The sequence below is a fragment of the Pipistrellus kuhlii genome, unplaced genomic scaffold (genome assembly GCF_014108245.1).
Source record: "Pipistrellus kuhlii isolate mPipKuh1 unplaced genomic scaffold, mPipKuh1.p scaffold_m20_p_26, whole genome shotgun sequence".
Classification (NCBI taxonomy): Eukaryota; Metazoa; Chordata; class Mammalia; order Chiroptera; family Vespertilionidae; genus Pipistrellus; species Pipistrellus kuhlii.
In genome coordinates this window covers 8492910-8520805 of record NW_023425525.1, presented here as the reverse complement: position 1 = coordinate 8520805, position 27896 = coordinate 8492910, and the positions used below count along the sequence as shown (strand labels likewise).

Here is a 27896-nt window from a genome sequence, read left to right as displayed (position 1 = left end):
ACATCTGGAAAAACTTGATGATTCAGAACTGGAAAGGGGTAGTGAAACCCGATGTCCAGGAAAGAGCGGGTAAAAGTTCTAAACATATGTTACTATTTGCAACCCATTAAACTGGAAACAATTAAACGCGCAGCCAGTCCCAGCTGCGGTCACTCGCCGTGGAGAAAAGTACACGTTTGCACACCCACCCCGGGCCCTCCCGCCCAGCCCGGGGCTGATCGTTCGCTGATGAGGAAAGGAACAGCTTTGTGCGTGCAGGTGGGAATAACAGAAAAGCCCACGCGTCCCCTGGGACACCCCTGAAAGGCGCGCGTGTGCGTACCAAGCCCACGGAAGCCGGCTCTCACTGCGCATTCAGACTCCTCTCCCTCCCGTTTCCCCCCCTCCCTCCCCGCAGCTCCAAGAAGCCTTCCCAGGTCCCTGGCCAGGAGCAGCTCCTGTGGTTACCCCGCCAGCCCTCACTGAACTGCCCGAATCTTCTGTCTCCTATGGGGGTCCTCACCCACCCACCACCGCCCCCGCCCCCCGGGGCTGAGAGCTCAGTGAGGGAGGGCAGGAGGCTCCCCAGCTCCCTGCCCAGCCCCTGGAGGGACACTCGCGGTGCGGTTTACGGTTTACGTAAGTGGTGAGGATGCTAATTATCTAGATCTGGCCCCTCCGGGAGGCAGCCGGATCCGGGAAGCTCTCTGGCCCCCAAGGAAGGTGCCTTTGCTTTCTCGCTGGGGGACCACAGGCCAGTCGTCAGCTTTCGTGGTCCCTGCGGGCGGCCGGTGCCAGGGCCCCGTGTGACGGTGGGTGGGGGGTGGAGACCCAGGGAGGAGGCTGCACAGCCAGGATCCTGGCCCCGGGTCTGTGCCTCCCACACGCCCAGGCCACGGCGCTGGCGGCCACCGGCCAGGCCCAGGGACCCGGCTGCTCCCAGCGTGGACTGGGCAGCCGGCAGGAGACGGCTCTTTAGCTGCCAGTGTGTCCTGGCACCAGAGTGGCACAGGGCCCACCTCTCCAGGCAATAAGCCTCAAACCCGCTCTCCTGCCTGTGGGCAAGCTGACCAAGGTAATTCTGAGGCCCCGGCCCTCTAGTTGGCCTGGACGCTGGCACCCCCCGCCTGGGGGCTCCAGAGCCAGGCCTGCCGAGGCTCTGAGCACCTTCTCTAGAAGAGCAGGGGACGGGAGACAGCGAGGCCGCCACCACCCACGGCACAGCACTCTCATTGGGGGCGTGTGCTTGATTTAAGGAGAATATGTCAGCTTTGCACCTCCAAATTTGAGAATATTTTCAGCCTACTCGAGACATTCAGACACACCTGCTGTGCATTGGCCGGTGGGTCCACTGACTCCGAGAATCCCCACCACATGGGTCCCGGGTCCCGGAGGCACGTGGCCCTGGATGGCCGTGCTGGGTGGCATGGCTGGGGGTGCAGGCGTGTGTGTGTGTGTCCCTGTGTGTCGCACACCCACACAAAGGTGCCCCTGCTGGCTGGGAGGGGGAGGAGACGGGAAGGAGGCCCCCCGAGTGAGGCAGAGCAGGTCTCAGAAGGCCCTTTATTTGCTCGCAGAAGCCATTCCATCTTCCTGACAAGAAACAATACACAAAGCAATGGCTTCCTCCAGCCTCCCTCCCCCGCCCCCCAGCAGCCCCTGCCCTGCGGCCCGAGAGGAAGAGCCCCTGCCCCACCCTCAGCGTGCCAAGGCCTGAGGGGAGTCACGCAGACTTGAGAATTGCCCCACACTCATGTGTGTGTGCCCCCCTGCGCCAGGTACCAGTGTGTGTGCATGTGCATGTATGTGTGTGTAGGGAGGTGAGTGTGTGTGTATGTGTGTATGTGTGTGCCTGTGTATATGTGTGCGTGTATACGTGTACGTGTGTGAGTGTGTGCATGGGGGTGAGTGTGTGTGAGTGCGTGTGTTGGTGCAGCTTAGGTGTGTCCACTTAGGAAAACGGGGGCCTTGGATTGGTTGCTCCAGGACCCCTCCCTTCCCGACGTGGACCCCCACCTCTGAGACCTAGGATCACCTCCGGTGCAGAGCGCGTCACAGGACCTCTGCCGCCCTGCTGTGCCCGCGGCACAGATCCTCCGGGCGGGGCTCTGAGGACAGGCCGCCGGCTGGGAGGCAGCCTCTGCCGGTGGAAACAAAGCGGCCCGTCCGAGCCGACAGCCTCCGGGCGGCGGGTTTCAGGTGAAGGAACTGCTCGTTTCCCCCCTCCCGCCATCTTCTGAGGCGGGTCAGCCTCGGCGTGCTCACCCACCGGGCAGCACTGTGGGCACAGAGCCCCCTGGGCCCTGGGAGAGCCCTGCCTCAGGGAGCCTGGCCATGACACCCCCCCCTCCTCCCCCTCAGGTGTGGGCTGCGCCCCGGACACCGCGCTTCCAGAGGATGGGGACCCGGACCCCGGGAGGTTCTGCTGTAAGAAACGGGGCTTCCTAAGCCCAGAGGCGAACAGGGGCACTGGGCTGCCTGGGAGAGCCCCCTGGTTGGGTGCTGAAGGAACACCCACTGGGTGGGGCCCTAGAGAAAGCGGGGAGCACTGTCTGGGCCGAGCTCAGGCTGGGAGGCCTGCACGGTGGGAGGGGGCTGTGGCTGAGGAGGCAGGGCAAGGTGCGTCCCCTCAGACCGAGGCGCCGTGTCAGAGCGGCACCCCTTCCGATGCGGGTTCCCCCGAGGGCCTGGCCAGGCAGGGGTGGGGCAGCCAGGGGCCAGCGGGCCGCTGAGAGGGCTCGGAGGGTGAACGGCCTCAGAGGTCCATGGGGAGGGAAGTCTCCACCGCAGGCCTGCTCTCTGTGCCGCCCCCTCCTCTGAGCCAGGCTGGAAACCATAATTACAGGCCCAGCTGGGCACCACCAGCCCGGCTGCCCCGCCAGCCCCGCCCCGCCCCAGCAGGCCTGGCGGACAGGGTCCTTGGGAAATTCTGGCCTCCCTTTCCCCAGCCCACTGCCAGCTCTGGAGGAGGCAGGAGGGGTCCCCAACTCTGGAAGGGGTGGTGGCATGGGGGCCTCTCACTCTGGTTGGGGAAACTGAGGCCCGGGAAACCGGAGAAGAGGCAGGTTTAGGGCTGAGGTCAGGCCTCGGGTGCAGCAGGCAAAGGCAGTCAGGCCTGAGTTGGCAGGGCTAAGGAAGACCCCCAAAGAGGGGAGTTTGTGCTCTGCCTGAGCCCCCTGAGGCGCTGACATGGCAGGCACTGGGATGGCAATCCCTCAGGGGCACAGTCAGACCCTGGCCTGGTCCTGAGCCCTCCAGAACCCACCCTCCTGCCATGACCCCCGTCCGGCCACAACCCACAACGCCCAGGCCACAACCTCTCACTGGCCCCTAGCCTACGCTGACAGCCCTTCCCTCGTGGGTCTCCTCACTGAGGCTCATGTGACACCTCCTCCCTGAAGCCTTCCTGGCCCTCCCCGCCCCGCAGGTCAGAAGTCGCCTGGCCACCCTGACACCTCTTATCACACCTGCCTCCTGCCTCCTATCACAGGCAGCTGTGCACGGGGCTTATCTCGCCCAGACCCAGACCGTGGGCTTCCCCGGGGCAAGGAGCGGCTGGCTAGGCCCGCACGGAGCCTGCAGCGGCCGGGCCCTGAGAGCGGGCGGCCGAGGGGAGACAGGGGGGGATGGGGGGGGGAGGCGAAGGAGCCAGGTGCTCACGACGGCATCCTCTACACCCAGAGCGCAGCCCCGCCCCGCTGTGTCCCATCTCACAGACTGGACCCAGGGCCGTCCAGGCAAGGCCGTTGCATGGAGTCACACCGGGTAGCAGAGCGGGCGGGGCACTGCTCCTGGCCCCCCAGCCTCTCACCTTGGCCAGAATTGGAGTTTGACCCTTAGGCCCAGCCGGGGGTCCTGCAGGCCCGGGGTCCCTCCAGGGCGCACCCTGAGCCCTGACTCAGTGGGGAGAAAGTTCCCCGGGGGCCATCCCTGACTCACACCAACCACTTCCTGCCACTTTTTCCCCTATTTTCCTTGGAAATCTCCATGCCAATGCCTGGCTCCACCCAGACTTGGTTAGGGTGGGGCCCCAGGCCCAAGGGGAGCCCCCTCTCCCCAACACACTAAGGTCTGGAGGAAAGAGTAAGCTACCAGCTTTGTAAACTGGTCTCTGTGCCTCTTGAGGCCCAGGGTCTGACAGGCCAGCCCCCGTGGCGGGCGGGAGACTGCTGCAGGTGGACAGGGCAGTGCTGGGCCCCAGCACAGAGCTCAGCTCACTCCTGTCCAGCTCGGCCCCTGGGCCTCAGCCCAGCCCTGGGCAGGGTGATAACCGTCAGCCCCCCGGCGCCTGCTGCGAGCGCGGGTGTGGCCAAGAGCTATCAGACACCTAGGTGCCCGTGTGCAGCCTCGGGCCCTGGGCTCCACGGAACCGCAGCGAGTTAGCAGCAGATAGGACTGCCCCCAGACAGGCCTGGCCCCCCAGAGGCTGCCCCCTCCCCCTCCTGCCTCCAGCCTGCCCAGCCCAGGGATGAGGGTGACTCTGGAAAGTGAAGGCCAGAAAGGAGACGAGACCCTGGGGCAGGGTGTGGCCAGGTCAGACGGCATTTGCCTGGTGCACGGTGGTGGAGGGGACTGAGCTCCCCTGCAGAGGCCTGTCCCTGGAGAGGGAGGGTCAGGAGGGGCCGGGAAAGCCTGGGGCCCAGCTCCTCCCCTCGGAGGACCACTTCCCAGCCCATCAGGCCGGCTGAGCTCCAGGGGGAGCCTCCCTGCCCAGAGGGGCACTCCCAGAGGTGGCCTGGCTCTGCCCTCACTGGAGAGGCTGAGGCTGGAGGGCCATGCCCCTTCCGCCCTCCTGGCATTGCCTTCCTGACTAAAGTCTAAACTCCAGCAGCACGGCTAATCGTTAACCGTGGGCCGAGCGGCGCTGGCTCTCCCCAGAGCTGGGCGAGGTGTCACTGTGACACGAACGCTAATCCCCTGCCCTCTGCACAGATCCTGCCGCCCGGCCTGAGCCTTGGCAGGGAAGCCCGAGGACAGTCCCAGTCACCACCCAGTGCCATCTCCCGCCCGGTCCCCACCCTGCCCGCCCTGCCCAGGGCCCCGCCAGCCTCTCTCTCCACAGGAGTCCTAAGTCCTCCTCTCTGCTCCCTGGCCTCTCCCCTCCCCGGGAGAGCACCCCCACCAGGTGCTCCTCCACGTCCTGCAAGCCTCAGTCAGCCTCTGGGCCAAAAGCCCCCTGCTGTGGCCCAAGCAGGGGGCGGAGCATGCACTTGGCCTGGGGTCTGGAAAAGCCCGGGTCTGCGGCAGCGGCAGCGGGCAGCTTGGCGGCAGCCAGAGGCCAATTAGCTGTGCCAAGCGGCCCGAGAGGAATTCTTTTCAGCGGCTGCCACCCATTGCCAACATCTGCTTGTCGTTAGTGCCCCTAGCCCAGGCCCCTCTCCAGCCAGCAGCCGTAGGCACAGGCGGGGACCCCCTCTCCCCCACCCAGGCTCACCCAGCCCACTAACATGCACACACACTCACACACTCACACACACACACACACTCACACACACACACACACGCACGCTGGCAGAATCGGACGGCTCGGGAGCGCACGGCTTACGCTCACAGGAGCCCCATGCCGCCGTCCACGTGGATCACCGTCCACACACAGACACACGGGCCACACCTCCCGTGCCCAGCCGCAGAGGGAAGCCCAGGCCCGGGCAAGAGGTCCCTGCCTGTCCCGCCCTGCAATCCAGGAAAACCACCTGCCAACCGCCCGAGCGCCTTCCCGGCCCCCGTCTCTCCCAGTCCTGGGGCCAGAGGGGCGGGAGGGGGTTTCCCTGAAGGGGGTTTCCTAACGCCCGTCTGGGGTGGGATGGGGATGCCAGACCAGCAAAGTCTGGTGTCCGCCTCCAGGGAGGGCAATGCCCACCTCCGGCTGGAAGAGGGGACCTGTGGGGCTCCCTGGAGATCAGTGGGAGGAGATCAGTCCTCAACTGCCCACGCCCCTGCAGACCTGGCTGCCGGGCACCTGGTTTGGGGGAGCTGGGCACATTGGGACTGAGTTTCCAGGGTCCAGGCTGCAGGAGCAGGGAGCTGAGTGCACAGGCAGGGCTGAGAGGTGAGGAGCTGCTGGCCCCACGCTGGCTGCCTCCAGGGCTCAGTCCCCACAATAGATGACCTCAGGGGACGTCGGCCAGACTGTTATTCTCGGGACCTCAGCTTCCCAGTGCCCGGCAGGAAGCAGGCTCCAGGCTGCTGCATGCAGAGCCCGGTTCCAGCCCCAACTCCGCGTGACCCTCCCCGTGGCAACCTCTTGTCCACTCAGCGGGTGGAGGAGACCGAGGCCTCTGTCAGCGCCACCCGCAAGCCCACCCTACTCACCGCATTGCTGCCCAGGGTGTTGCCGGGCAGGGAGGAGGTGATGCCCGAGAGGATGGCCGTGGCCACGATGGCCCCCACGCACTGGGCGATGATGTACAGGACGGCGCGGAGCACGCTGATCTGGCAGCTGAGCAGCAGCCCCAGCGTGACGGCCGGGTTGAGGTGGGCGCCGCTGATGTGGCCCACGCTCTGGGCCATGGTGGCGATGCTCAGCCCGAAGGCCAGGGACACCTTCACGTTGTCCTGGGCCGCACCTGACGTCTGGTTGTTCTTCAGGGGGAAGTTGAAGCCCAGGGCGGACCCGATGCTGATGACGATGAAGAGGGTCATGGCCAGGAACTCGGCCACCACAGCCCTCCAGAAGAGCTTCTTCTTGAACTCGCTGGCCATGCTGGCTGGCTGGTGGGGGCTTGGCTGGAGACCTCTGCCTGGTGTCTGACTCCCTCGGAGAGCTGAGCCACGGCCCTGGCTGGGCCTATTTATAGGGCCCCCGGGGGAGGAGGGGAGGGGGGAGCACAAAGGGAGGAAGGCCTCTCCTGCTCCTGGCCCGCCCCACACCGCACGGGCCTCCTCTGGGCGATGGATGTAGACACAGCGCTGCTGTTGGCCTGCCAACTTTTTTCCCTTCCTCCTCTCACCCCTCCCTGCCGCTCTCCCTCCGCCCTCCGCCCTGCCCAGCCCTGGAGGCAGGCGGGAGGCTGCTGCTGCTCTAATAGGCTTTGGGAAATTCCTCCGAGTGGGCCCCCGCTCAGGGGGCTGCAGAAATCCAGGTGTCCTGCCCTGTGTGCATAGCTTAGGGGGTGCCCCAGGGCAGAGCCAGGCACTCCAGAAAGGGGGTGGGGGGATGGGGGACTGGGCAGGCTGGGCCCAGAGGGTGGACATTGCCCTCCTTGGAGGCGGGCACCATGACTTTGCTGGTCTGGCATCCCCATCCCACCCCAGACTGGCGTTTAGTCTGGAATCCATGCGTCCAGGCATCAGAGGGGCAGCCCGGGCCTCCTGCACCTCAGTCCTGGGCTGGCCACTGGATGTCACCCCAGGGATGTCCCAGAGTCCCGAGCACATCGCCAGGCCTCAGCCAAGGGGTCGCCGAGGCATCAGGAGTCTGAGAGCTGGTCTGCAGACCAGTCCGGCTCTGGGACCGAGGCCAGGCCCGAGCGAGGGGAGGGGGCTGGGAGCCCCACCCCAGGAAACCTCAAGCCTCTGGGGCAATTCCCAGCGGCGATTCAGGGGCAGAACCACAGGAGACAGAGGAGGGAAAGGGGAGGAAGGGAGAGTGAGGAGTGAGGACAGACAGACGGGGAGGAAAGGGGAGCAGACACAGCCCTGCAGGGAGAGGAAGACAGACAAAGAGGGAAGTAGAGTCACAGAGTGAAGGAAGTGAGAGAGAGATCCCCAGGCAGAGACAGTGACGCGGGCCAGGGAGGAGAAGGAGAGACGAAGAACGTGCCTGGGGTGAGACTGGCTGAAAGCGGGGAGACCCGACTGGGCCCAGAGAGCAGAGCGAAAAGGGGAAGATGTATGAGGAGTGGGAGGCGCGAGGAGGAACCAGACAACACACTGAATGAGAAACTGTATCCCCTGGCCAGAGCCCTAAGGCCTGGCCCCAGGAGAGAGCACCCCACCCCGGCCTCTCCCGCCCCCTGCCTGCCCCACGCAACCCTGTGTGTGAGTGGTGGCTTGTCCCCATCTTATAGGTGGGAAACTGAGGCCCAGTGCAGAGAAGGATTTCTGCGTTCTGCAGGTACCGGGGCGGGCAGGGGTGAGCGTGTGGGCTGGGGCCGCCTGTCTGGGGCCAACTGCAGAGATGACAGCAGGCCCCTCCCCTGGCCACCCTCCCGCCCAGACCCAGCAAGGAGCCACCAGGGGTCAGGCTGGCGTTTGCTGGGAGGAAGCCCGCTGGGGGAGGAGATGGGGGGGGGAGTGCCTACCCCAATGCACCAAGTGCCTGCGACACAAGCAGAAGTCTCATGGTTGCCGGCGGGTCCTGTCTGCTCAGAGAGACCCAGCAGCTGTGGTCAGAGGTAATCTGTACCCTATTAACTGTGTGTGTGTGTGTGAGAGAGAGAGAGAGAGAGAGAGAGAGAGGGAGGAGAGAGAGGTAGAGAGGAGAGAGAGAGAAAGGAGAAGAGAGAAGGGGAGAGAGAGAGAAGGAGAGAGAGGGGAGAGAGAGGCAGAGAGGAGAGAGATGTAGAGAGGAGAGAGAGAGGTAGAAAGGAGAGAATGGAGAAAGACAGAGAAGAGAGAGAGAGAGAGAGAGAGAGAGAGAGAGAGAGAGAGAGAGAGAGAAAGAAAGAGGGGGAGAGAGAGAGATAGAGAGGAGAGTGCCGGCCTACTGGGGCCACTTCCAGAACCTCCTCCAGATCTGTCCCTCCGGCAGCTCTGGGTCGGCTCTCCGCAGCCCGGAGGTTCCCTCTCGCCATGGCCGGGTCCAGTGCTCCATCCACAGGCCTGAGATCCTAGCACCGGCTCCAGGCGCTGGCCCTGCTCCCCCTCAGACCGGGCCTGAGCGGGACCCCCTCCCCTCATGTCCTCTAAGAGACATCCGTCCTCCTCTTCCTCCTGCTTCCCAGTCCCAACAGGTCCCATCTGTCCCCACCCTGCCACAGTGCAGGGTGAGTTCTGACACTGCAGGTCCAGGGCCCTGCCAGGAGGGCGGGAAGGTGGCCTGGAGAGCGGGCACCGGGCCTGCAGGAGCCACCGGACCCGCTGGAGTGCAGGGGCAGCATAGCAGAGACGGACTCAGAGCCTCGGCGTATAGAGGGCCTCCAGGAATGCACGTGGACGACCTTTAATTATCATCAGCGGATCCAAGGGGTGGGCAGAGCCACGCCCTGGGAACAAGTTTCCCCAAAATGTGGGAGACCGTTATCAGTACAGATTCCTTATCTTTATCCACGAGCTTGGAATGAGGAACAATTAGGGCCCCAGGAATGAGGGAATGAATAGGACCCGGGCACACCCAAAACTTCTTTGACCTTAAAACCCTCTCCGGAAATCAATAAATGCGCTGTGTGGTCCGTGGTGGGTGTGGACTGTCTCTCCATCGGAGTGACAGCCCCTTACCCGGGTCCCAGCTTGATGACTCTATTTCTGCCTCTTGGTCTCTTTTTTTTTTCTTTAACTTCTTAATCCCCCAGCTCCTCCACTCGGGAACCTGTCGCTTTCCACGCGGGCCACGGAAAACAGAGAAACAGCCCCTCACCTCGGGGCCTGGGCCTGTCCCGGGTTCTGTGACAGTGGCCACTGGCCGGGCCGGATCCGGGCAGCTGAGGACACAGGCAGTGCAGCCGTGCCCGAGGGTGAGAGTCGACTTACTCATTTACCCACCAAACCTTTCCTGGGCGCATGCCACATGCCCGGCGCAGACCTGGGCACTGGGTGGCGGCTCCGGACCACACAGCCCAGCGCCGTCCCCCCAAGGCCTGCCTTCCGGCCCACGAGCCCGCAGGCCCCGTGTGCACCTGGATGACAGAGCGTGTGCCTGGAGGGCTCCCGTGCACTTGGCAGAGGCCGTGTCCTCAGGAGCCGGGGACCCAGGGTCCCGGAGCAGGCAGGCAAAGCACTTTTGTCCGGGCCCATTAGGTACCCACCAATCTTGGATGGTAAACGGAGGTACTCAGGACAATGCCCAGCCATCCTGCATCTCTCCCGCCACCCCCTCATCCCCCCAACCAGCATGCTTTCCACCCTAAGGGCCACCATGAAACCCTTCCTAGGGGCGAGGCATTGACACCTCCGGAAAGTGCCATTAAAACCCCAGCCTCTCCAGCATAAAGCCCACCTCCTCTCCCACAATGCACGGGGCCCCTGTGGCCGTGACCACCTTCCATGGGAAAGGAGGGCGGTCTCCCACTGGAGCCCCAGACCCAGGAAGGCCCCACACCCCTCCCCCATCTCCTCGCCACACCCCTGGGCCAACAGGAAGGGAGGGAGGGAGGGAGGGAGGGAGGGAGGGAGGGAGGGAGGGAGGGAGGGAGGGAGAAAGGGAGGGAGGGAGGGAGAAAGGGAGGGAGGGAGAAAGGGAGGGAGGGAGAAAGGGAGGGAGGGAGAAAGGGAGGGAGGGAGGGAGGGAGGGAGGGAGAGAGAAAGGGAGAAAAGTGGCGTCGGGCTGAGGGCTGTCTCCACGGTCCTGGGAGGCTCAGGTGCCCCGTGACTTGCCCGAACGGCAGAGCTGGGACGGGAACTCTGGAGGCTGGTTCCCAGAGCCCGCGTCTCTGCCTGCCTGTGGGAAGGGTCCCGGTAGGCCTGCTTACTGGAGGGAACCCCAGGAACAAGGACACGGCTGGGGGACCCAGGCCCCAGAGGCAGCAGGATGGGTGACGGGTGAGTGACGGGACCACCTCCACTTCCCTGAATGATGACTGTATGGCAGGGATGGGTGGGAAGGAAGCAGGGGGCTAAGAGTGGACACCGAGAAGCTGGGAGAGGCCAGTCAGCCCAGCAGACCTGCTGGCCTGGGAGCTGGGCTCCGAGCAGGGCCCTGCCTTCACCCCGGCTCCTCCTCCTGCCCCATCTGAGTCGGCAGCTCCCTGTCCCTCCCATGGACCCGGCACAGGCCCAGCCTCCAGAGCCCCCGGGGCTGAGCCAGGCTAAATAAGGGGGACCGCCCCTCACCCCAGGGCGGGGACTGAGGCCACTCAGGCTTGAGGGCACCTCGGGGCCCTGCTAGAGCAACATTCTAGCAACAAACGCTTTTCCAGATGTGTCTCATTCCTGACGCTCCGGCAAGACCCAAGTTCCCGTCAGAGCTGGCTGTTCCCACCACCGTCTGGGCGCTGTCCCCCGGGGCCTGTGGGGGCGCCTCGGGCGCGGGCTGAGCCGGGTGCACGAGCCTCAGTCGCTGGCTGAGGAGCTGGACCTGGGCTGTGTGGGGCAGAGGCGCCCACGGGGTGGCCTGGGGGTCACAGGGCAGAGGGCACTCACCCTCCCATGGCCAGGCAGGGCTGCCCGCCGCAGGCTGGGCTGTGGAAACGGTGACCTCACCGCCTCCAGGGGCCCACCAGGAAGACGGTGTTTGGGGTGGGAGGAGACGTTAATTGCCATGACCACTGGGGCACCGTCAGCTCACCAGCAGCTCGGATGACTTTTCCAGAGGCTCTCAGGCTTCCCTGAGTGGAGGCAGAGAGCGCTGGTGGAGGGTCAGTCCTGGAGAGGGCCTGGGCATCAGGGGACGCCTCCCAGCCCGGCCCCTGCCCGGGGCACTTACGGCCACCCCTCCCCTGACCCAGACCTAGGACGCAGGGGCCCTGGCTCTGGGCCGCTCAGATGGCCCTGTCTCCCTCCTCAACCCCATGGGAGGCATGGATCCATCTGGGGCTTTGGCATGGCCACCCCTTCCAGGGGGCGGGAGGAGGGACACAGGCCAGAGCAGAGACCAAGAGGGAGACAGGATGTCCCCTCCAACTCCTCAGCCCAGGCCCCTCCCTCCTCCTGTCCTCCTGCCCCAGGCTCCCCGGCACCGGCACCGCAGGCATGAGGGTGAGTTCACCCAGGCCTGGGCTGTCCCTTCACAGCCCCTCAGGGCGAGGCTGAGCACAGGACTGGGCGGGCCGTGTGTGTGTGTGTGTGTGTGTGTGTGTGTGTGTGTGTGTGTGTCAGGGGCTGATCTGGGAAGCATCTGTTCTCCATCTGACTCCCCCCAAGGCCACAGCACCCACCTCTCAAAGCCTGTGCATTCCTCCCTGCCTGACAGATACCTCCTGGCCATTTAGGCGTCACACGATCCCCCCTAAGTCAATCAAAACCGGATTTAGTGGGCCCCCGGTGATTGGCCAGGGGAACAACTTAGTCATCTTCTAAGCCACGGCCTCAGGTTCCCTTGTCCCGAGCCCTCCCCACCCCCCCCCTGCCTGCCCTGAGCAATTATTGGGGGGGGGAAGGGGAGGGACGAGGTCAAACCTAGGTCTGAGAGGCAGGGTTTTCTATTCTGAGGTTTGGCAACTCTCCAGCAACGGACCCCCACCTGATGCCCCGGGAAGAGAAGCCGGAAAGAGGGAACAGGAAAACTTTGTCCCCGCTCAGCTGGGACTATGGGAGTTTGACCACTGTGTCCACAGGGTCGACAGTCAGGCTGGGCACTGGCCCTGCATGCAGGCACCGGGAGCTCAGGCCCCCACCCCCCACCCCCGCTCTGCCTTCATGAGGGCACTGGGGGCTCAGGGCCGCCCTGTCCTACCGCTGCTCTGCCTGCTCAGAGGAGGTCCGCCAAGAGGGAGTGAGGTCACGGTTTCCCAGCCCTGCCCTGCCCGTGAGGAGGGTGCAGGGCCAGGAAGGCGGCATCCCTCACTTCCAGAAACGGCTGGTGGTGGCATTTGTGCAGGGCTGCCAGCCACACCCTTGGGGGCCGGGGGTGGGGTGGGTGGCGACGGCCTCTGTGCTGCAGGTCCCTGGAAGGGAAGTCATTGTGCGTGTAAGTGATTTCGGATCATTTCCTCACCCCGGGCGCGCGCGCACACACACACACACACACACACACAGCACTTCCCCTGCCCCCACCTGGCTGCCACATAGCTGCTCACTCTGCTCTCCACCCCCCAGCCCCTCCCACCCTGGGCCCTCAAAAGTCTCCAGTCTGCCTTGTTAGGTCACAAAACATTGCACTGGAGAAAGGGGTCAGATAGCATTGGCTCATGGGGAAACTGAGGCTCAGAGAGGCCAGGTGACATGCCCGGGGTCTTTAAGGGGTCAGGGTGGAGGCAGGGCTGGGGTCTGGGTCTGCCAGCCATGCCCAGGCTCTCCCTGCCCCTATCCCCAAGACAGCAGGCCACCTCCTCCTCCATCTCCAGGACGGACTCAGCAAAGCGCCCTCCTCACCCCAAACCAAATGCCCTCCTCGCCCGCACAGCCAGAATTACCCGAGGGAGAGCCTGCCTTCTACTCCTCCAGGCCCCAAGCCTGACCTCTGAGCCTCCCAGCAGGGCCCGAGCCAGTGCAGAGGCAGCCAGTCCCAGCAGCACTGCGGCCTCGTTCACCCGGCTCCTCATGCTGTGGTGACCCCCAACCATAAAATTATTTTCGTTGCTACTTCACAACTGTAATTTTGCTACTGCTATGAATCGAAATGTAAACCCCTGGGTGGGGTTGGGGACAGGGGCTGGCCCCGCTCTGATCACAGCAGGGGGAGCAGGCTCAGTGTGTGGACGCTCAGGAAAGGTCAAAGGTGAGCCGAATGAGCCACCTGCCAGCCCACCCGCCAGTGTCAGGAGGGCGTGCCGGGCATCCACGGAGCAGGGACAGCGAGGCCACCTATGGATGGATCCTTGGATGTCGCCAGGCCACGCACAGGGGCTGGTGGGGTGAGTCCGGGAGGGTGAGAGGAAGAGTGGGCAGCACTGCCCTGGTCCCCCTCCTCCCCCCAGAGACCCCTCCTCCGTGGCTCGCTCTGGGGATTCTATTCATGTGAAGCCAACATTCCTGGGCCCACGGGGTGTGAGATCACAGCCCAAACAATGGCTGTCCTGCCTGATGAGAAGATGATGACATGGCCTGGTGGCCCCCATGCCTAGCCTCCAGCACCAGCAGCTCAGCCCTGCACTCCGCCTGCTCTGTGCTATCGCTCTGCAGGTCTGCTCACCAGTCCCGGGAGTCAGCTCCCAGGCCCGCACCACCTCCTCCAGGGCATCCTGTCACCAGGTTTGAGCACCTCTGGACTCCCAGGTGCTAGAGCATTAGCACAGCAGGCCTCCCGTCATTAAGACCCTATTGCACAAAGGTAAACTGAGGCCCTGAGCTAACATGGCTTCTTCAATGCCCTACACAGTGAACCAGTCTCAACTACCCCCAGCAGGGAAGGACTGACTGCATGAGCGAGGAGGCACCGCCCCCTGCAGACTACCCCCACCCCGGGGACGACACTACTGGGACCTCAGAAGATCCAGGGCTGGAGGGGCTGGAACTCACGTTGATCTTGCCTCTGCCCAGGGCTGAAAGAGAATGAATATAGTGCAGGCAGTGGCCCAGGGGCAGGCGCCTGGGACCAGAAGCCCTGGAAGTGACTGTTTTCTGAGCCAGCGGGGAAAGGGGGACTCACCAGGCCTGGAGCAGCAGCTGCCTGCCTGCATCTCTGGCCCAACCCACCCACCAGGCCGAGGACAAGTGGGAAGCGGAGGAGACTCGGCCCTGGGTTCCTAGGCTGGCCGGGGGTCCCAGACAAAGACGAGGCGTTCAGAGAGATGTCTGGGAAAGGCTATCAGCTGGGGGAAGGGTGTGACCGGGAAGGGTGGAAGAAGTCATAGAGGTCTTCCTGGAGAAGGCAGGGCTCTGAATCATAGAATCATAGAATCATAGAATCATCTCAGGATCTGAAGGGATCGCAGGGCTGTCTAAAATTCTACCTCATCAGACCCAGGAATCTCCTTGGCACGGTTCCTTCCCGAGGGCTGTGACCCCGATGTGAGTCCCTCCCCCTGGGCGCCCTCAGATCTTCTCGCCATGGGACAGCTCAGATGGGCAGAGAGCTGCTCCAACCTGTCACTTCTCAGCGATGATGCTGCCACCTTCCCCAGAGCTGCCCTCTGAGGCCACAGGCCAAGTGTACCCTCCCCCAGCTCCAAGGGACAGCTCTTCAGAGCAGAAGCACGGACACAAGACCTGTTTTTGGGGGGACTTCCACCTCTCAGGTGGACTATCCCCAGGTCTCCTACCTAGACCCTCTGTGCTCCCACCTCATCCTGGTGGCAGTGGGAGGCCCCTGCGCAGCCCCATCACACCAGGGCAGTCCTAGGGCTCCAGGAGTGGGCAGCAGCAGCCACGGCCAGAGCCCAGCACCAGAGGAGATGGCCTTGTCCCCGGGGGAACACACAGCCGGCTCCTGAGCGTCCCCTGTCTTGGGCGCATGCCCACCGCCCTCCTCATCCCCATATGAAGGCTCTCTCGTGACCCAGCCTCGGGGACCAGACCCTGTGGGCGAGCAGACCCGAGCGCCCAAAGCAGAGCCAGGGCTGGGGGTGAAGGGGGAGAAGCGGCGGGTCAGGCCCAGGCAGGCAGCATGGAGGAAGTTCCTCAGGGCAGGGGTCGGCAAACTCATCAGTCCACAGAGCCAACTATCAACAGCACAACGACTGACATTTCTTTTGAGAGTCAAATTTTTAAAACTTAAACTTCTTCTAACGCCACTTCCTTCAAAACAGACTCACCCAGGCCGTGGTCTTTTGTGGAAGAGCCACACTCAAGGGGCCAAAGAGCCGCATGTGGCTCGCGAGCCGCTGGTTGCCGACGGCGGCCTTAGGTAAAGAAATAGGGGGGGTGGGAGGGCACGGGAGGGGAAGAATTATTACAGGCCCCCTTTAGTACCTGTTTTATCCAGAGGGTTCCACCAGCGCTTCTCAGCCTGGGGTGTGGACGTGACCCCCGAGGATCTTGCCATTTTGCAGAGCCTGGTTCCTGGGTCTGGGGCAGAGGCTAGACGCCGCGTTTCTAACTGGCCCCCGGTGGTGCGCAGGGGCTGGTCTCAGGGCCATGAGCAGCCAGGGGCCAGATTAACTTAAAGAAGAAGCACCCAGTCACCGTGTGACTAGAAGGAACACACCGAGAGAGAGGAGCCTTCGGGACATCAGCGAGAGAGCGATGGAGCCTTCCTTTCCCCTCCAGCTTGAGGGAAGCCATGCTGAGAAGGGCGACGTGTTTACCAGCTCTTCCTCAGCTGCCTGTGATCAGGAGAGAGTCCCGTGGCCGTGGCCAGGGAGGCGGTCAAGCAGACATTACTCACAGGAGTTGTGAGAGGCAGGCCGCTTCGGGGGCTCGGCAGGCCCTTCTCCAGGAGGGCTGGGCCTGTGTGGGGTGTAGCCCTGATGGGAAGTCACATTTGTATCACAGTCCCCCAGTGTCCAGCTTGGGCCAGCCCCGCGGCCAAGGCCCACCAGAGCCCATTTTTCCACCACGTACTGGCCCAGACACCGGCAGGCTCAGGGCCGCTGATAACCCAAGGAGGCCTGGAGTTCTGACGGGCCACACGTGGTCCAGGGTGTCAGGGGAGGGCAGCTGAGGCCCAGGCCTGAGCCTCAGGAAGGGGTGAGGTGGATCTGTGGGCAGCGGAAAAGCCCCACCTCTTCCCAGTAATCAGGACAGGCTTCCTGGAGGAGGGGACATGGCAGGCAGATTTGTTTATGTGGAGGAAGGGAGGCCGTGCGGGAGAGGAAAGTCCAAGCAGGAGAGTTGGGAAGGGGTGCGCTTCAGTCACGGTGGGAATGGGAGCTCCCCTCACCCCCTCTCTCCACGCTGGCCCAGCCCCTCAGAGAGGGCTGGTGGAGATGGGATGGCACACTGCCCACCTACCTCCCCGCGCCCAGCATGCCCTGTGTGACCATCTTCACAGCCTGAACCTCTGCTCCCTCTCCGGGAGCACCCAGCCTGGGGGTGCAGAGGCTTGCCCTCAGGGAGTGCCATGCCCGGACCAGCCAGGTGGAACTGGGGTTAAAGGGTGAGTTCGGGCAATCAAGCCTCTGAATGGAACCGGGGGCACAGCCATAGCCAGGACAGAGTGCACACACTTAGTCCACCTCATGCCGACAGGGGAGTCGTCCAGCCTGAAGGGGGGCAGGGCCCAGCAGGACGAGAGGGCCGGTTGCTCAGGAGCTGGTCTCTCAGCTTCCCTCACTCATCCTTCCCTGGGTGACCCAGCCTCCTTCTTGATGAAGGACACACAGGGCCCTGATGACTGTTGAGAAGAGGAAATGCCAAATCCGAGTAGAGGAATGAGTCTAGGTGTGTATGCATTTGCGAGGAGGAAGGGACATGCGGTTGGTGCTTTCTGGGATTGCCACAGCCTCTGGGGCGGGGGGCGCTGGGGCGGGGGGCCCTGGGGCGCTGGGCCCTGGGGTGGGGGGCACTGGGGCGGGGGTGCTGGGGCGGGGGGCCCTGGGGCAGGGGGTGCTGGGAGCGGGTGCTGGATCCCTGGGAGGATGGCTGAGCGGCTCCTCTGGGCAGGCCAGACAGCCTCGGACCCATCCTCTCCGGGCTGCTGGCGGGCGAGGTCTGAATTGGAGGAAAGGCTGGGCTCCCACACAATAGCTCCCGTAGAAACCAGGACACTCCGAGTCCCGGAGCCCGAAGTCTCAGGCCTGGGCTGGTGACGGGAGGAAATAAGGGGAGATAGGAGAGGAGTGGTTCCAGGAAGCCCCACCCTCTTGTCCGTCCTGCTTGGGGGCTCCCAGGCGGCAGGGGAGTGAATAGGAAGAACCTGGCATCGGCCATCTAGTAGCCTGCGGGCCCCAGGCGGGCGCCCTGCTGTCTGAGACTCGGTTTCCCCATTGGGAAGTGGGAGTTTGAGTGACTGGCTAGCCAGGTGCCACAAACAGTGCCAGCCACTGTGCTGTGGGTCTGTCACAGGGGTGCTCACTGATGAGGATGCCTAAGGGCCTCTCATCGAATCACTTCCCTTCCAGCGGGGACCAGAGCCCAGGGTGGAGGGGGCCCCGCAGGGACAGCGGGAGAAGGCGCAGGAGCAGCCAGGGCCCAGCGTGGGAAGAAGAACAGAGAGGACGCACTGCCATTGAGGTGGGCTTGAAAAGTAGGCCCGATCACAGGGGTCAGGGGTCAGAGGTCGGGGGGCATGGCTATGGTCCAGATGGCTTCTGTGTCACTGCACTGCATGTGATCACACTTCTGAGGTCCGCCCCATCCCGCACCCTCCATCCGGCTCCTGGCAAAACAGCCAACATCTGTCTCCTGGTGCAGACGGGGCGCATGCTCCGTGCCAGGCCCTGCACCTTCCCCGTCGCGTCCACCTGACCGGGGACAGCACGTGATCACCCCCATGTTACAGACAGGGACACTGGCCTCAGAAGTTTTTACCTGGTCTGTTTTGTAACTTAATTAGGTTCCACAACGGAGAAGTTGGAGTTGAGATCTAGAGCCTGGGAGCAACCTCCAGGTCTGAGCCCATAACCACCCTGCCGAGCTGCCCAGGCCCCTCCCCGCGCACACCCCACGCAGCAAGGATCCCCGAAACCAACGAGAGGACGGCAGACAGACTTGGCGGCCCCCACCTTGCTCTTACAGGTCCAGAGAGCTGGGGAGGCCTGTCTGCACACCCTCAGATGAGCAGTCCCCGTCATGCCCGCTGACCCCCCCAAATGGCCAGAGGGGAGGGCTCCAGACTCTGAGAACACAGCTGGGGCCAGAGGTCCTCCCCAGGGCCCCCTGAGGACGGAGACCCATCCTGCCAGCCTCGCTGTCCTCCACGTGCACTTGGAGGGGGCCAGACCCCGGGGAACCCGCAGGTTCCATCCAGCTGGCCCAAGGTCACCACCAGCTTTTGAAACAATGGGCAGTGGGTCCAGCCGTGGCCAGAGCCAGAACAAAGGACTGGGCACTTCCTCGCATTGAGGCCCCCTCCTTCATGGTCTGCCAAGGCCGGGGCAGAGGAAGCCTCGTCAGGAGCTGGGAGGTTCTGCAGAGCCCGGGGGAGAGGCAGCCCCAGTGCCAATGGGGAGCAGACAGAGGGAGCAGAGGGAGCAGAGGGAGCAGAGGGAGCAGACAGAGGGAGCAGAGGGAGCAGAGGGAGCAGAGGGAGCAGACAGAGGGAGCAGAGGGAGCAGACAGAGGGAGCAGAGGGAGCAGACAGAGGGAGCAGACAGAGGGAGCAGAGGGAGCAGACAGAGGGAGCAGACAGAGGGAGCAGAGGGGGCAGACGTGAGAGGGGCAGCCCCCACCATGCTCCCCAGGCTAGATCACTGCAACACAAGGTATCTCCCCCCTCCCCCTCTCCGAGGCCCAGCTCAGAAGCTGGCATCTTCCCTCAGACCACCGCCCACACTGCTGAGTGTCAGTCTTTCAGAACTGTTGGATCCCCCACCGCCTAGCTCCGAACCCACCCCACCTCCACTGTCCCCAATGGCTCCCAGTGCTCACAGGAGGCAGCTCCGTCGCCTGCCATGCAAAGCCCCTCAGGTTTCAGCCCTAATATCTCTAACCTTCCCACCACCCAGACCCCCCAGATCCCTTCCCCTGGCAGCTCTGCCCTGCCCACCCTGCCTGGCATGCCTCCGTCCCTCTTTCTCCCCAACTCTCCCTCAGGATCCAGCTGTAATCCTCCAAGAAGCCTCCCTGGCTGCTCCAGCCTATGTAGGCTGCCCTCCTCAAAGCCCTGTGTCCCCAGTAAATTCTAAGGAGGATCTGAGCCCAGGAGTTTGCAGAATGGTGTCAGGAGATCAATCAATAATAGAACAATCCTCCCTTGGATGGAGGTTCCCCTACACAGCACAGTCTGTTTACACACTTGTCCTGACACCATTATTCATAGCACACACACCACCACCCCCACCCCGTGGCTGTGCTGGGACAGGGGAGGGTGAGGCAGAGGGTAGGGCCCAGAGGAGATGCCCCAGAGTGCCTACCCTTGGCGCCCAGCAGGGCACAGGGAGGTGGGTGCTTATCACCCTGAGCTCCACTCCTAAGTCAGGCGGGACTGTGCCAACCTCCCAGATGTCAACAGGCTTTAAAACAGCCCGCCAGATAAGCCGCCAGGATTGCCCTTATCGGGGCACAGGAAAGGAGCCAGGTTTAATCTCAAAACCACACCCGGAATCAACCGTCCAGAGACAGGCAGCTGCGGCCTCCCCACCCGACACCCAGTGCTGGGCTTTCTGCCTGGGGCGGCCGGCGGGGGGACTGATGTGGGCTCGGGAGGGGCTTCTTCAAAGAGAGGAGGGAGTCTTGGGCTTCGTCCCGCAGGATGGGACAGAGAGGAGGGAAGAGGAGGAGCCCCAGGCCCAGGGAGAAGGAAACAGCACTACGTAGAGGTGTGTGTGTGTGTGTGTGTGTGTGTGTGTGTGTGCGCGCGGGCACAGGCAGTAACAGGGAACGTGGGAGAGGAGCTGCTGGAGGACACTCAGAGGGAAGGCCCGCACCTTCAGCTGGGCAATGCAGGAGGGCTTCCTAGGGGAGGAGCCTTAAAGACAGGCCTTGAGGGATGGGGAGACTTGGACAGACGACAGGGCGAGCCAAAGAGCAGGAACCAGGAGCGACAAAGCGCTAGCAAAGGCTTTGGGAAGCAGCTGCGGTGGCGTGGGGTGGGGGAGCTGGAGGAGAGATAGGGGATGAGTGGCAGGTTGGCATCACCCCCATCAGATACCAGACATACCCCCTTTAGCCCCAAGACCACCTGATGGTCTGTCTCCAAGAGACCCCTGTGAAGGAGAAGTCTCTTGGGAGGGCTCTTAACCAAGGATGACCATCTGGGCCTCAGTTTCCCCAATCTGTAAGGAGAGGGCCTTCAGGGACTTCCTCCGGACATAGGATGGCATGTTGTGGGGACCTGGGCAGGACAGTGGGATGAAGCTCTGCAATCGTAGATGCATGAAAAGGGAGGCGGCCCACCTCGGGATTCCACAGCCCCGAGCTCCCGGCCAAGGGGCAGAGACCCCTCACGCCGAGCGGATCTGCGGAGCTACAGGCAGGCGCTGGCAGGGTGCCGCCCGACCCCCAGGCGGCCACCCGCCCACATACCTGCCCACATACCCGCCCACCCCTCGTCCTGTATTAAGCAATCTCCTTATCGCAGATGCCTGGCATTTTTGCCTTGTAACTACAGCTCCCACAGCCCGTGAGGATTAGGACATGATTATGGAGAGGGGAGGACTCTGGGGGGGGCAGAGAGAGACCTAAACATGGACTTGGCAACCTGATCGCTCCTGCAGGTTTCAGGGTCCCAGAGGGGCTTGGTGGCCGGTGAGGATTGTCCCCGGGGCCTCTGGGGATGGGGGGGGGGGGGAAGAGGCCATCTGGGTCTGTCACCCCATCCGCCCCTCACCGCTCACTCACACTGCCTTCACTGCGAGCACCGCGGGGGGCCCTCAACATGCGCCACCCCACTCCCACCCTGCCCACACCCGGTCCGGGCCAGAGGGAGCGGTCTGACAGGGCTCTGAGCCGTCCCCCTGTCCGGGGAAAACGCCCAATCCCCAGCCCACTGGCTGCCTCCTCTTCCAACCTTCCGGACTCCGTCCCAGACCACCCCCCATGACACCTGCAGACATGAGCGTTCACAGTCTCTTGGTTCTCAACGTTCTTTTTACCTGGAAAGAGCTTCCATCAACTCTCCACTTGTCAAACCCAGCCCCTCGTCCAGGCCCAGGGGAGACGCTGCCACCCCCGGGGACCCCCCTCCCGAGCCCCCTGCAAAGGCTAAGGGCAAATACTCGAGTCCCTGTGAAGGGCCAGGCCCTGCTCTACGCACTTCACAACTTACGGACGCACTGAACCCTCACTCCAGCCTGCGAGGAGGCCATCTTACAGATGAGGAAACTGAGGCCCAGGGAGGCAGCAGTGGGTCAGCACCAAACCCGGCCCTCCGGTCCCGCTGCCTCTCCTTCGTATCTCCTCTCGATGGGGCGGCGTCCGCGTCCCCACTGTCTCCCACATCGCGAGCTCTGGAGCAGAGCTCCTCCAACGGGTCTTGTTAAAAGGCAGCTTCTGCCTCGAGGGGTCTGGCTGGGCCGGACCTGTGGTTCTGCAAGTCTAAGTTCTCGGGCCTTGTGGACGCTGCTGGTCTGAGGACTGCATGTTGGGCCGGACTCGGGTCTAGTTGGCAGGAAAAGCCTCCTGTTGTCAGGAGCCTGGCAAAGACTGGCCCTTCTCCTCTGGGGTCCCTCTTCTGCTGCCCGACTTCCCTCCTGGCTCTGACACAGAGACCCCGGGAGTTGGGTGGGGTCTGGATGCACCCCTGCCTTCGCACATCCCCTCCCTGGAAAGTCCTGCGGTTCTGGAAATTGCTCTTACCTGCGCTGTCTCCGTAGAACTCAGAGAGAGAGAGGTTCACATGGCTCTGCACACATGGGTCCATCACACCCTCTGGCCCCCGGACGAGGGGAAGGAAGCACTTGGCAGGCAGTGGGAGAGGCGGCAGGGTGCGGGGTCTCTCTCCCTCAGCCGTGGAGCGAGGAGGGCTGGTCTCTTCTCCCAGGAGACGCCGCTGCTCCCCACGGGTGGCTGAGCAGACAGGCAGGCTGAGGTGGAAGGTCTGGCCTCCAGAAGTGGGAGGCAAAGACATGTCGGTGCTTTGCGTGGCTCAAACGTGAATCCTGCAGAGGCAGACTCGGGTCTTCTTGTCTGGGGAGCAGGCAGGGGACCCCACCAGAAGCAGCAGCCACAGCACGAATCATCTGGCTCAGGAGAGGTCCCAGCAATGGGAGGGCCCCATAAGAGGAGGCCCCATAAGCGGAGGCCCCATAAGAAGAGGCCTCATAAGAGGAGGCCCCATAAGAAGAGGCCCCATAAGGGGAGGCACCATAAGAGTCCCCCATACCAGCTTTCCATTGGTGAGAGCATGGAGTTGTGTTACCGTCAGATGGTCTCACTGCTCACACTGCCCCCGAAGCAGTGGAGTCGACCTGCTTTCACCAGAGACCAAGAAACAAACAGGGGAGAACGGGAGGGAGCCCAGAGGGAAGGTACAGTGAGGACAGATGAATTGCCTCCTGCCCACATCCCACCGAGGTCTGCTTGTTCAGCGGACCAGACCCCCAAGACGCAGGGCCGGGCCAGGCTCAGCCCTGGGGAGGCCACTCCACTCTAGGAGGTGGTTGGCTCTTCACCTTTTGAGGGCAAAGAGGAGGCATTATTCCAAGTGCAAGGCCATGAGGAAGGCTAAGGATTCTCTTCCCAGAAAATGGCACATATGAACATGTACACGAAGATTTTCATATAATGGGGGCCAGGGACCACGGAAGCTCACCCTAGGACACCAGGCCTCCAGACGGAGGAGGCCCACGAGCCAGGCGCCTAGGCCTGTGTTTTCGCCTGCAGGCTTGGCCCGGAACGTGGGCTCCTCTGGCTCCTGGGTCCAGGAGAGGAGGCGCTAGGCTTCGCTCATCTTCCATCCAGAAAACGTGGGCAATGGGCGTCGAGCTGCATGTGTACCTGCGTCTCGGCTTCCAGAAAGTGCTTTTGTGATTTGTTGGAAGCGATCTTCTCAAGCAATAAAAGGCCAGGAATATTTTGATTTCCCCAGCCCTGACACGGGGACCCTGGTCAGAAGGTTAAGTGCGTTTCATTGAAAAGACAGTTTTCCTTCCAGGCTGATAAACAAAGCCGCTGCAAGAAAAACCACCTTCCTCCGCGGGCCGCCTGGCCAAGGAAAACAAGCGCATAAACATTGCCGGGACATATAGGAAGCGGTCCTGCTGGGCGCCTGCTGAGAATGGCCCGGAGTTTACATAGCAGAAACTGGCCTCGGCGCAGCCGTCACTTCCCTCCGGCTCCTCCCTGCCGTCCCCGAAGGCCCACGGCGGCCACGGCTCCTGCACCGCCCGCGAGGGCACAGGGCTCTTCACCGGGCCACTGGAGGTGGCTCCACCCTGCCCACTCACACACAAACCTACCCCCAGGCCCTCAGTCCGGGTGCTGGGAGCCAATGCAAATGTTCCGCCCTCCGTTTCTGACACCACACTCTCCCCGGTCTTCCTCACCAGCCTCCACTGCGTTTCTACACCTCATGCCCTTTCTGCAACTGGAGGATATGCACTAGTGGAATGAGGAGGCCTCACCTGCACAGTTTTCCCATGCCCACCCACTCCATCCTGGCTCTGCAATGTGGGGAATCCACAGACTGCCCCCCACCACCACCATGTTCAGTCAGTTTCTGCACGTGCCCACTGCAGACACAGGGCGCCACACCCCGGCCCTCTGCTCATCTCCATCCTATTGCCCTCCGTGGCCAAGCGGCCCCTCCAGAGAAGGTTCTTTCCCCAAAATCCACTTAGCCAGGTCCTGCCGACTATCCTCTCAGGGCCTGGCAGGCACCCAGGCCTGCCTGGGAGGGCTCCTGGGACCCCCACCTTCCCCTCCACACACACCGGCACCCAGGCCTGCCCTGAGAGGGCTCCCGGAGAACCAAACTGCTCCTGGTCAGCACAGCTTACATCACCTGCTGGCTCTGAGCAGAAGTCGTCAGGCCAACCCAGGAGTCCAGCAGGAACACCTCAACACCAGAGGACATCGGTGCCTACAGAGGCCCCAGCCAGAGCCATCTTAGCCCGCAGGTCACCAGGGCCCTCAGCCGGGACTGCGCCCACCCCAGCCACGAACCACGCAGACCTGCCTCTTCCTTCTCGGCAACAGGAACAAATGAGTCTTGGCTCTTGCGTGGTTTCACTCCTGTTTTATAGAAAGCCAACCACCAGAAATAACCAGTGTCCCGGGTCCCGGGAGGACCCTATCAGAGGCTGGGCGAGGGGGTGGCCCAGCAGGGAGCCAGGAAGGGGTGCAGGGAAGGGCAGCCGAGGCCCCAGCAGCGCCTCCTTCCTGTCCTTGGCAGTCACAGCTCGGCTGGGAGGGAGCCTCAGCACCGTGGGCCCTCGTCCATCCAGGGCACCCTTCGTTCTGGATGCTTCTGGATGCTTCTGCAGCAGTGCTGGCCCAGGTGGGGGTGACACCCTTCCGAGACTCGTCCCTGAGGCCTGGGGCTCAGCTGTCACCCTGTGACGAGTGGAGACAGAACTCTCCCATACGAAGGCTCACAGGATGGGGTCTGAGCCATTCCAGTTCACAGACGCCCCCTTCCACCTACGAGCAGAGGGACAGCAAGAGCGTCAGTGGCAGGGCCCACGCAGAGCCCCTCAGGCCCACACTCACCTGAACTTCCAGTCTTGGAGTGTTGGAGGGGTCAGGTTCCACCCTGCCCACTCACACACAAACCTACCCCCAGGTCCTTACAAAGCACAAATGCACCCAAGACCCCGAGGGCGATGGACAAGTCCGTCCGTCCTTCCTTCCTTCCTTCCTTCCTTCCTTCCTGCCACCATATTCACTGAGAGCTCCTAGGCGCCTGGCCGGGCCCTCGGCTGGTGTGAGTGATCCACACACATCTGAATGCAGACACTTTCTAGGGTGCCTGACGGTGGCACTTTAAAGGCACATGGGAAGACCTGCATTCAGAAAAACTTGGGCTCATTCCAGATGCAAGAGGAGGTCCGGTTACTGGGGCCCAGCAAGGGGTGGGGAGAAGTGCAGCAGAGGGTGGGGAACGGCGGGGCAGTGCCGTGTAGGACCCGAAGGCCTTGCAACGATGCTGGCCTTTGCTCTAAGAGCCACAGGGAGCTCGTGAAGGCTGTGGGCCATTCAATAACAGATATGCATTCATTTATAAGCATTATTAAATAGTGTGTGACACCCTCAGGAGCACTAAGCATAATTAAACTGTAGTTCAGGCTTACCCACCATTTAATAACTAGAGGCCCCGTACATGAAATTTGTGCATGGGGGTATGTATGTCCCTCAGCCCAGCCTGCGCCCTTTCCAATCTGGAAACCCCCTCACAATCTAGGACTGCTGGCTCTGATTGCCCCTAACTGCTTTTGCCTGCCAGCTTGATCACCCCCTAACCACTCCAGCCTGATTGATGCCTAACTGCTCCCCTGGCAGCCCAATTGCCCTTAACTGCCCTGGTCACCCCTAACTGCCTTCCCTTGCCAACTTGGTCGCCCCTAACTGCCCTCCCCTGCCAGCCTGGTCGCCCCCAACTGCCCTCTCCTGCCGGCCAACTTGTGTCCACATGGGGGCCGCATAGTACCTCTTTATTATATTGGATAGTTCAATTCTAAAATCAAAGTTTTGGAATTGAACTGAGAGACCATGACATTTCCCAACATGTGATTCAATATGTGGCAGTATATTTCTAAACAACTCAGGAATCACATTTGTGGGAGATGGGTCTGGCACTGGGTATCTGATACATACACGTTCTCCTAAGATGAAATAGAGCAGAAGAAGATGCTACTCCCCTCCCCCGCCCCCAAGCATTGCTAGACAGAGTGCAAGGCTAAGGCTGGGGCTGAGAAATGCTTTCACGCTCGGGGCCTGAGGAGGGAGGAAGCAGACATTTCAAAGCTCGAAGTTTTTCTCCAGGACAAACGTCAAATGGGAACACCTCAGAGGAAGAGGAGAGGGCAGCTTTCTCACGTTAACTGCGCATCTGCCGGCTGGAGGGCAGAGAGGAGCGGGGATGCCTCGCCCAACACAGGATGGATGCTTCTCCCAACAGAAGCTCAGAGCACCAGGGGTTTCATCACAAACCCACCTCTTCACCGTCGTGGACAACCTGGACCCCCACGAAAGTCCTTTCTCTCCCCTTCCTCCGCTTGGCTCCGTCCTTCCTCACGGCAGGCACCACACCCCTGCCCCCGACCTCTTCCAACTCCCTGTCCTCTCACTCCAAGCAACTCCTTGGTATCCGTTAAGACTGTTCCCTGCTGAATAGTTTGCCTACTTCACACTATCCCATTCCCCTTCTAACGAACAAAAAGATTTCTTGTCATTTGGAAAAAACATCTTAGCGGAATGTCTGCTTCTTGCTGCTGTGGGAAGGGTTAGTGCGGGAGATGTTTGCACAGAGCCCGTTTGGAACAATTAATATTGCATTCCCCTCGCTCCACCCGGGGCACAGCGAGGCTAGACCTTCCACAACCACGGGAATGCGGGGTGCAATGTTCAGCACGGTCTAGACACGAGGCGGCCCTGCCCTAGGCGGGCATGCCAATCAGCATCCAAAAAACTTTCATCTGGTCCACGTATGAGCGCTGAGCTGCCCCTCCTTACGAAAGCACTCAGCACAGAAGGCTGAGATGGGTGGATGATGGGTAAGCTGTTCAGTCGTGAATGCTCTCCTGTTTTGGGGAACTGGTCCTTCCAAAACCAGCTCTGTGTTCTCTGGTGGCACTTGGTAAGAAATCTCACCCAAAATGAGGCTGCATGGTTTTGGCACGGCAGGCTGAGCGATACCATGTCACTGTCTGGGCCATTTGCTCCTGGCCCTTCAGAAGCAGGTCTGGATGTGCAAACAATTTGCAAACATCTAGAAGGGTCTTCTCAGCAGTGATTGCTGGGAGAACTACCTCAGTAAGGCACATCGCAAACCTAACGCGTAGCGAGATGCACACCTGCTGTGCTCGCCCCAGGCCCTGCCCCCTCCATCACCAGACACCACATGAATCCAAAAGCTGGGCATCACCATCCACTGGACGTGGAAGAATGAAGTGCTCCATGGTGTCCGGGTGCTTTAGACTCTGTCCTGAGCTGCTGTGTCAGCACCGAGGCCCATCGGAGGAGGCTCTTCCAGGGTCTAGGGCTTGAGCCACTTCAGCGGAATCCACCAGCACCAGCACCAGCACCAGCACTTCGTCAGGGCTGCAAGAAGAGGCGCTGGGACTGGGCCTGCAGACAGCCTGCCGTGGCGGGGAGGGGGGCTGCCCCTAGGTGGTCAGTGCCCACCGCCTGCACTCGCTGATGCTGGAGCCTGAGATGCCCCCGAGCAGCCCACACAGCGCAGTCAGCGGGGAAGACTGGAGGTGGGACAGGCTGGGTGCGTGCGGCGCTGACCACAGGTTCCAGGGACGAGGCCGGCCACGGTGCTGCTGGGGTAATAGCACTTTAGCAATCTGTGGTCACACAGCGCAGGGCTGGATTGATTCTACCGAGCCACTTGAGATTTCCCATTTCTTCCTCTGTTCATCTGTGCAGTTTGAAGCCGTCATAAAAAAGCTTTTATTGTTCTGTTAAGATTTGTAGGTAAGCAGCAGCCTCCGTCAGGTACTCTCCGAGCTTTCGGATTCTCAGGGCAGACACATCCTGACTCCAGACCCCAGGAAGGCGGCAGAGGGAGGCAGGCA

The 27896-nt window shown here is 62.3% G+C and overlaps 2 protein-coding genes and 1 long non-coding RNA gene across 3 annotated transcripts in view; 1 reads left to right on the top strand and 2 right to left on the bottom strand.

Annotated features, from left to right (window-relative positions):
- Positions 1 to 6886, bottom strand: part of AQP1 (aquaporin 1 (Colton blood group)) — a 12288-nt gene extending 5402 nt beyond the window's left edge. Inside the window, exon 1 of the mRNA XM_036453771.2 lies at positions 6292 to 6886. Coding sequence (XP_036309664.1) covers positions 6292 to 6681 — 390 coding nt within the window. The 5' untranslated portion in view covers positions 6682 to 6886. The remainder of the gene's footprint in view (positions 1 to 6291) is intronic.
- Positions 6557 to 27896, top strand: LOC123653025. The gene is made up of 5 exons (XR_006742659.1): positions 6557 to 6693; positions 10486 to 10489; positions 14425 to 14435; positions 15160 to 15167; positions 27884 to 27896. It is a non-coding gene; the product is annotated as an uncharacterized LOC123653025 (long non-coding RNA).
- Positions 24627 to 27896, bottom strand: part of MINDY4 (MINDY lysine 48 deubiquitinase 4) — an 85691-nt gene continuing 82421 nt past the window's right edge. Inside the window, exon 18 of the mRNA XM_036453803.2 lies at positions 24627 to 24795. Within this exon, the coding sequence (XP_036309696.1) occupies positions 24747 to 24795 (49 nt within the window). The 3' untranslated portion in view covers positions 24627 to 24746. The remainder of the gene's footprint in view (positions 24796 to 27896) is intronic.